This window comes from Plectropomus leopardus, chromosome 13 (assembly GCF_026936395.1).
Source record: "Plectropomus leopardus strain MGB_pleo_1.0 chromosome 13, ASM2693639v1, whole genome shotgun sequence".
NCBI classification, from domain to species: Eukaryota; Metazoa; Chordata; class Actinopteri; order Perciformes; family Serranidae; genus Plectropomus; species Plectropomus leopardus.
In genome coordinates, this window is record NC_142188.1 from 33,411,494 (window position 1) to 33,421,248 (window position 9,755).

At 39.9% G+C, this 9,755-nt stretch overlaps 1 protein-coding gene across 1 annotated transcript in view; it reads right to left on the reverse strand.

Annotated features, from left to right (window-relative positions):
- The window catches only part of LOC121954879 (rap1 GTPase-GDP dissociation stimulator 1), a 30,896-nt gene extending 23,047 nt beyond the window's left edge, over positions 1-7,849 (reverse strand). Inside the window, exons 1-2 of the mRNA XM_042502616.2 lie at positions 7,590-7,849; positions 546-650 (exon numbers count right to left, since the gene is read on the reverse strand). Coding sequence (XP_042358550.2) covers positions 546-650; positions 7,590-7,602 — 118 coding nt within the window. The 5' untranslated portion in view covers positions 7,603-7,849. The remainder of the gene's footprint in view (positions 1-545; positions 651-7,589) is intronic.
- Between the last annotated feature and the right edge of the window lie 1,906 nt (positions 7,850-9,755).

The window sequence follows — 9,755 nt, forward strand, 5'->3', positions numbered from 1 at the left end:
TGTTTATTTATGCATGTACATTTCTGATCATTTGAGCGTAATAAACACAATGCTGTATATTCCTGCTGCGGCAATCCATGTGCACTCAATGCACCATCTCCTGCCCACTGTGCGGAGGCGTTTTTATTGATTTTTGGAGGTGAGCTATTAGAATAAACATTACAACATTGCATTATTTTACTGTGTCTATGTATTCCCAGGCTTAAAATTCTTTGCATGAATTGAAATGTATTAACAGAATATTTTTGCACATAGGTGGATGCACTGATGTATGCATGTGCACATGTGAGGTCCATCACCCACCTGACCACCCACTGAGGCAACTTAGCAACACAGCTTGGACTGCAGACCTGTTGTGCCTACAGGATGGAATAAATATTACAACTGCAGAAACTAGAATGTTTCTGCAATGTGCATCCTGCCTTACAGGGCACAGGTTAGAACTGTGACATCACTAACAGACTCATTGATGGATGTGTTTGTGTGTGTGTGTGTGTGTGTGTGTGTGTGTGTGTCTGTGTGTTAAGGTGCGGTCCATGACTTACTTTTTTCCAACAGAGCAGCCAGCACTGTGTCCAAATGTGGCTTGAGCTCCTCCTCGATCAGCTCTGTACTCACACTGATGGCCTTCAGTGCCTCGCTCAGAGTATCTGCAACACACACACACACACACGCACACACACACAAACATACACTATCACAATACGGTCATCACAACCAACGACAAGAGATCAGAGTGTGACAGCTTCAAAAGTCTTCCTTATCCCAGCGTAATACCATAAAACTTCAATTTTTAGCCCGGGCTATTATTTGCTTACATCATTGAAATCAACAGGTTTATATTTAGAACAGGCCTCTATATAGGACGGGCTTTTAATTCCTTTTACATAAAACTGTTGCTCAGCAAAGATGGAAAATACAATCAAATTATTCATTTAACTCTTTTAAACCTGGGAAAATAGTTTTTAAAAAAACATGGGAAAGTCATATGCAACAAAAGAAGAAATGACCCTGATGTTGACAAGAAATCTGTTAAAAGTACAGGAAAATGACCCAAAACTTTGCCTGAAAACCTGAACAACAATAAAAAACAAAACAAAAAACTGAAGCAAAGTAAAAAAAAAAAGAAGAAAAGCAACAAATGACCTGAAAAAAAAAAACTTAAAAATTATAATAATTCTGTTGATATTGTACAGAACTTCTTTGACCCACCAATCGTGGAATCCAAATCTTTCATTCTAACCCTTCAAAACAAAAGCCTGCATTAAATGTCTCTGAAAATCTAAAATCTCTGTTTCTTTAGCTAAAGTCAAGCGCTGTGCATTGGGCTGAAATGTACAGATGTGATGCAATTTTTTGGGGGGGTCACAGAAATATGTCCTCCCTAATGTACAGGATGTGTATCAGGGTTAATCCATGCATTTTGAACACATTACAGTCCGCAGTATGAAGCCTGATTTGTTTTCAGTCCTCTGCTTATGAAAGAATATTGTGCTCTGGCTTTGCCATCTGTCAACAAAACCCAATTTTGTGCTTCATTAAAATGCTGGAACATTTTTTTTATAATTTTTGCTGAAGATGACAGATCCACATTGAAACTTCTCCAATATCTCCATGGAGACTATATAAATAACACTATAGGACATAACTAAACACCAAATGTGAGGAAAGCTGTGAGGTGGGTGCACAAAAAGTGGATTGACTCCAGCCATATTTAATGTAGGCCCACTATAGTTCACTTCTTCACTGCACTACTGTGCAGCTGTGTCATTACATGCACAGTGATTGATCATTTTCAATTTTTATGACCCCGTGCACTTTTGACTTGTTTGATTGATTATAGTCAGGGTAACGGCTAAATTCCACGGGGTCCATCATCCCCCATTACGGTCAGGACAAGGCCTCCAGAGCTGATGTGTTCAGTGTTCACTGTTCTAAACAATGCTGGTGATTCCGCCCAAGCCCAGAGGAAGTGACCCAGGCTTTGATGCAAATTTTACATAGTGGCCAAAAGTGGAATTACACCTTCCAGGTTGGTCATGTGATGCACACTGGCCCAGAAAGACTTTTTCCCATTGACAACCATCGGGAAAGAGACGTCTGTAAATCAATAAAAAAAAATTTGTGAACGCCACAGCAAAACTTCTTCTGTCACTCACGATTTAAACCATTTGGTTTGATAAGATTTGGAAAGTCTAAAACAGCCTCAACATTACATTTAGGCTGCCATTTAAGCTAGTGAAGCACTAGTCTAGAAGTTGATCGTTGCGCCGGCGGAAGTTGGAAATGAACAAGGCAGCAGCACAACAACGTGTCTAAAAACATCAATAAACTGAATTTTACAGACATATGTAGCCTACAGCCATGGTATGATCACAAAAATCAAGGAAAAATAACGAAATAAGTACTATCTCAGCAAGTCTACAGTACCAGCCGGCAGGACGCTCCCCACGGGACATAGGGCCATGTGTAGGACAGAGAAAAACAGCACACAGACGTAATGTCACTGACACGTCTCGAGGAATTAGCAGATATGACTGTCAGAGTAAGCCAATGCTGGTGCTATCCTGGTGCTATCCTTTGGAAAGCGACTTTGCGTCCCTACCAATATTTTAGGAGAACAAAATTTGTCTGTAACAATATTTAAGTGAACTACTTTGTATTATCTTCATACTGCAGTTTTTCACTATTCTAAGAACACAGTTCCTGAAACAAACGCCCTGCTTGTCGAAACTCCCAAGACAAACGCCAAAAACACAACATATACACAACATACAAAACATCTTACGTGTTTTGCAGAAGTGAGCACTACATTCAAAACTATACAAACTCTTCTAAAAATGCTACTTTTGCTTTCAAACTATACACACAAACACCAAATAAACACATCATTCCACCACCAACTACACACAGGGCTGAGCTAAATCTAAAACATTATTAACATTTCAACTTTTCTTATGATAAAAGTATAAAAACACGAATGTTGTCATGTGTTTCGTGTGTAGCATGTTGTAAATATGAACACAAATCCTTTGGGTAAACAAAATCTGTTTATTCTCAATACTCTGTCCTTTTCCTCTTTCTACTCTTACTCAATAACCTCTTCCTCTAACTTTCTCCAAAATTGTCCAATGTTGTGCACACCAAAGAGCAAACCTGATTCCTATTTCTGGTGTTCAAGCTCTGATTTCTGTGATCTGATTGGTTACCTGGTGTCTTCACATGTGCATTCTGAGCTCAGGTGATTGCTAACTGGGTGTACTGTTTTAGTGGCAGCGTTAAGCAATTTAAACATACTCAGGCTTTCAGTGTTGAATGAAGTTTCTAAGAGAGAAGTGTGTTTGGTGCACACAATGTATTGCAAAAGGTATGAGCCTGAGAGTGTGCATACATTTGTGCAAATCTGGGCTGAGGTTTTACTCCTTGGGTGTTGAGTTTCAGTCACTATTATTTTCAATTTTAGTGTGTAAGCATTTGTAAAAAAAAAACCAACAACAATCCTGTAATGCTTCTGAGAAAAAATAAACGGGACAAATCACATCTTGCATTGATTCAGTAAGGGAAATCACATTTTATTTTTCACACACACACATACACACACATTCTCTCTCTCTCTCTCTCTCTCTCTCTCTCTCACACACACACACACACACACGCACACACACACACACACACACACACACACACATTGAGTAGTGACCTGCAGATGGTAATCACCTAAGCTAATCTCCTTTAAGTCGAATGAAAATAGCCTGAGTGGAGGGGGCTGTCAGGTAGATACACAGTCTGCTACATCTCCATCTAACCCTCATGTCCCTATGTCCTTTTGTGTGTGTGTGTGTTTCCATATGCTCTATGCTCCATCACTGTGAGGCTCATTGTGTGCAGTGCTCAGATTCAGACTGTGTCAGAGAGCTGCCTCTATGATCAGCTGTACATTGTGATTCTGCCGATGTGTACATGCCGTTAGAAAAATAAGAGGCAGCAACGGCAGGAGACTGAGACGAGGCAGGTTCTTGGGCGGTGGTGGTGTGTCTGCAGTGTGTAAGGCCTTAGAGCCACTGAATGGTTTGTTTCCCTTCAGTCTGAAGCTGAACCGAGCTCTCTTACTGCTCCGTGACACAAAAAGCTTGTTGTTTCTGGGATTGTCTGGTGTGCGTGTGACATCGCAGAGCAGTGCAGCTCCACGCCTTGCATCAAAAGAGATAAAATATTTAAAATTTTTGGCAGTGATAAAAGAGAAAAATTAGCCCATTTTTTAATATATGAAAATAATTATTTTATAGACATTGTGTGTTTGAGAAAATTTGTGTAATAATGTATCCACAAGATACACATCTAAATCTTTTTCTAGCAGGTGAAAATTGGCCTTGAAATTGCAATGACTGACCCAGATGGATAGGACTTTTAAAAAAAACAAAAATGGAATTCACACACACACACACACACACACACAACTTTGACACACAGTTGATGCAGTGTAGTATGTGCAGTGTTCACCTCTTTATCTCTGCTGCTGTCTGTCTCTGTCTCACTCTCAACTGTGATTTTAAGAAGGTGCATTGTAGTTTTAGTTCGATTTGGAGCCATAACTTACACCATGAAGTTGATTTGATTTGTTTGGGACACAGTCTAAAGAGGCCTGCATTAACCACAATACACTTTTTTGTCCCTGGGGGAGAAAGTAACCAACACATTTAAAAAAAAAAAAAAAAATTATGTCTTCTGAGGTAATCATAAAATCTGTTTTTATTTTTGTCTTGATTTTCTATCCTCGTAGGAATGTACAGCAACCCAAAAAGGTATTGTAGCTGAGCTCCAATGATTCTTTTTCAGTGAACTGGAAAAGGGGGTAATTTACATTTTTAAATAAATTACATAATTTCATGAAAGCAAGAGAACAATATTATGTTTTACATTTATAATATACAATTTTGTATAGTATAGAAAATGTTATGTCCCTGATTTCTTGTAAAATAATGAAACTAAATTCAGTCATGGAAACCTGTTCAAATAATGTATGAATATGATTTAGGCCCCGTGTAAACAGATAATTAGTAAACAGATATTTTCTTCACTGTTTGGCTTCTCATGCACATGCAGAAAGTTTTAAGTCACTAAAATAGCTGATTTAAACTGCCCTCTGAGGTTTCTGTTTATGTGGCTAGATGTGTTTGGGGAACAATGATGTCATCGCCTCAGTTTGTGCGTGCTCATTTTTGCTTTGTGGAACCATACACTTCAATGATGCATTCAAATGGGACCACGTATACCACGTTCATGAGAAGAGTCCATATGAACACCCCCGGCTGAAATTTTCGAGAAACTCCGAGATTAATTCATGTTTAAGACTTAACGTTTAAGATCCATTTAAACACAGCATTACAATAACAACAACAACAACAACAACAACAACAACAACAGTGCAGACTACTGACGACTGGACCAATGACTATGTAACACTTAATACCGCTTCACAGACAAATGCAAGCGTCTGCTGCGCCACCACATTTTCATCCAAACTTGTCACATGGTGGCGCTCTGTCAGTTACTTATGACGTTTTAGGTATCCTTCTGCATCAACTGTTTACACTCCGGGATGCTGTTATTATGAAGTCAACAAATGCACATGGTGGGATGAAGCAGCATGGTCCTGATGTTTACACAACAGCACAGACTGTCGTGTTGGTTGGGGCAAGTGGCACATGGTAATGGGTAGACAAAAGACACACACACACACACACACACACACACACACACACACACACACACACACACACACACACACACAGAGGAAGCGAACTCCAAACTCCTGCACAAGAGTGAGTTGTTTGTGGGATCCATCCACCTTTCCACCCTAAGTGCACTCATGGTTACTGGTGGTGTTATTAACTGACGCTGTCCTTCAGCCCGGTTCTGCCTGGCCGTGTTTTTAAGTGATGCCGCCTGTGCGCGTTGCCTGTGGACACGCCTGGTGCAATGCAGCCGTCCAGCAGCGTATGACAACAACAGTTGTTCTGTTCGAGCTCATTTTGCTCTGATGCCATCCAGCCATGTTGCAGTTGGACGTGGAAGCTAGGCATCATGCTTGTATGCTGAAAGCACAGACAGAGCAGCACTATTTGATGAGTTTGAAGTGATAATGGGCTGACTGCACCCAAAGTTTTTGATCCACCTCAGCATCTGCGGTTTAAAGTTGCCCGAATTGAAAGTTTTAGATCAGGCCCACGCTGTGTTTCAATAGCTTCATTTCCCCTGATTCACATGCTCTCACCTTGGTGTTAGAAACAGCTGATGTCACACAGAGGTCACTTTGAGATAGGAGGGAAAGCGGGCAGGACACTGAAATGAAACACACCTGTCCTCGTTCTCTGAGCCCAACAATCACAGACCGACCACCAGCTGCAGGATTTGTGTTGTACTGCTTTTTACAAATCAACAGAAATACATGCAGATTAATATCTGTGTGGTGAAGACATCTGCTGCAGATAATTGCAATGAACCAGCAGGATTTTGGTAATTATTTGCATCAGTTTCTGATTTAGAAATTTTTTTTGTTGTCTGTAGAATTATTATTATTGCTATTATTTTTATGGGTTTATGATATCTTTCTATGCATTTACTGAAAATGTTTGCAATACGGAAATCACACAAGCTGAACAGGACAATAATATACATATATATAATACATTATCAAGTTATCAATGATATTTTATAAAGAAACTATCTGCTAACAGATGAGTAAGTCTGTGTACATGTAAACATGTCTGTACTGACCTATAAGATGCATTAGAACAAGTGAATATGAAAAGCATGTCAGATAGTGAATGTATTTAATTTTATTTTTACTTATTTACTAATTTATTCATCTTCTTCTGTGGTGCAACCAAAGTTTTACATACATCACTGCCATATAACCATGAATGAATTTTCTTGCATCGGAAGCATAACCGCAATGCATTGTGGTTGATATAGACCTCTGGAGTGACCATCATTGTCCCCTCAGCCCTCTGAGGGTTGACCTCATCAAGACAAATGGAATGGCACTCATGATGCGGTGTGGATTCCTCTAAGGGGAAGTCAACAAGGCTGAATGACGACTGGAACACAGCACTACTGGAGCAGATGGTGGGTCACTTTCCACAGTGGGATTGTTGTCAATGAGTAGCAGAAGGAAAACCACAGCATCACTATCTGTGAGCTACATCGTCATATCGACGGTTGAATCAGTAATAATGAGATCTCCAGTAGGTGTTTGGAAGAGGCTAACGTTGGCCTGTTCACTTTACTACCTTTATGACGAGGGGACACTAACAGAAGGGTTTTCTATTTATGATTTATCATCATAATTAGAATTTTCATATATATTATGCTCATTCTTGTTCTATCTATCTATCCATTCATCCATCCATCCCAATGATGCCCTCATACTCAAATTTACACATGTTCACGCTGCTTAATGTGTGATGCCTAAAACCACATAACCACAGCTGGTATTGTACATGATCACTTATATGAAACCACACACACACACACGCACACACACACACACACACACACACAAGGGGATGTTCGATATAGCTACTCACCGGTCTCTGTCATGGCTGCTGGTCGACAGGCTCTCTGCTGGCTGGCTCACTGCCTCTGCCTGTTAGCACTGTATATGTGTGTGTGTGTGTGTGTGTGTGTGTGTGTGTGTGTGTGTGTGTGTGTGTAAGTGTATGTGTATGTAGGGCTGGCAGAGGAGCTACCCTCCCTTCCTAAGATCAGGTGTACCCCAGCCCTGTCTCTCACTCTGTCTGTGTGTCTCTCTTTACTCGTTGCTCTTACTCCTTTAATCTCATTATCCAGCACTCTCTCTCTATCCTCCTCTCTCTCCTCCCCCTCTCTGCTGCCCCTGCGCTTGCGCTCTCCCTCTCTGCTCATTTGCTCTTGGTTTCCACCTTGCTGTCTCTCTCTCTCAATTCTCAAATTCAGTTGCCGGTAAGCTTTATTTTATTCAGAGAAGAATGTGAGTCATAGCCAACAAATCATTTTTTTTTTTTTTAGAAATATTTGAAATGTCTTTTGAAATAAAAAATTTAAAAAATCATTAATATATCACAAAACACTAACGAAATGTCGTAAAATCTCAGGTAATAAGGTTAATTCTAATAAAAGTGTATTCATGCCTCTTAATGTCAGTGCTACTGTTCAACCCCCTGGTATTGGGTTTCAATGAAATCCTAATCACATCACTGGCTTAAAACTCTCATGAAATGCAAGATACATTCTGCCTCAGCTACACACTATTACTGAAGAGGATTGCAAAAGATGGTCTGACTTACCACTGCCATTAAATGGCCAAATTGCATTAAAATTAATATTTTTGCCAAAAATACCTGTCTTTTATTTAGATGCTTCCAACCTGAGTTCCAAAACTATTTTTCAAACTAATAAATTCTTGTCTCATGCAGTTTGGAGAAACACCCACCGAGGTCAAAGCTGACAGCACTACAAAACCCCCTTGAAAAAGGTCTTGAAAAGGTAGGCTGAGAGTTCCCAGTTTTGAGTTCTTCTATTGGGTAAATTTGGGCAGTCTTGATGCGGTGGCATGCAGGGTCAGCTCACCCATCCATTTGGAAACAAATCAAACAATATCACCTTAAAGACTTTAAACTGGACATTGTATCACATGCCAGCTCCTTGAATTCCCTCCAGGTTACAGCAACAAACCCAATCACAATCGCACAGGTTGTATTCAATCTATTTATGAAGTCTCCTGTTCACACAAACCCTGCTTTACCTCAAGTTCTTAGAGACAGCCAGAGCTTTGATTCTCTGCCCGAACATCACTGGGCTGACCTGAACAGCTGGGTTCAGGTCAGGCCTGAATCGAGCTTGAATCGGGTTGGGTTCTCGCCAATTTAACTTTTATTTATTATTTAATGAAACAGTTGTGAAGTGCTTAAATGGCACTTTGACAGGGGTTTTAATGAACTGAATCAATAGGGAAAGAGAGAGAAAGAGGGGGTTGAAAGAGGGGAAGCAATGAAACATGGAAAACACCAAGAGAGAAAGAGACTGCAGGCAAAAGAGGGGTGGAAAACGAGACAGAAAAAGGAGAGCTGCAAGGCGAATTGGTTGGCAGTTTCTGTTTCTGCAAATGTGGTGCGAGGAAACACTCCAGCCCTTAGCTTGTAATACATGTTTTAATTTTAAAGATATTTATTTTAGAATATATAAAATGTAATATACTATAGGCCTATTTTAACAGTACAAACTCAGGTTTTTAATCAGGTTTGGGCCCAAAACTGTTCCCGTGGGTCAGGCTCAGGCTGGAAAAAAAAAAAAAATTAAACAACCAGCAAGTTGACCACAAAAATTATACTTTGAAGCAGGAACATGAGTCCGCAAGCAAACACATGAGTCCCTGGAACTAGAAATATAGGACCTCAATAAAAAGTTGTTGAACATTAAAGATTCAATAATACAAAAGGATGTGGCTCTTCAAGAGAAAGGTCAGGAGCAAAAGATTTTTCAGCAGGAATTCAAAGATTTAAAAGACCAGCATAACATCATGAGCCGGGGGAACAGATTTGTGAGACAAGAAAACTCTGGAACAAGAAGAGCAGACGCTTAAAAATATATATCAATGTCCAACAAATAGACAACTATACCAGTGACTCCACAGCTGGGGTTGATTAGGTGTTGTGCAATACCTTAAATTGGATAGAGCTACTATTATTTCATTCTCAACAACTGACAGCCATAAA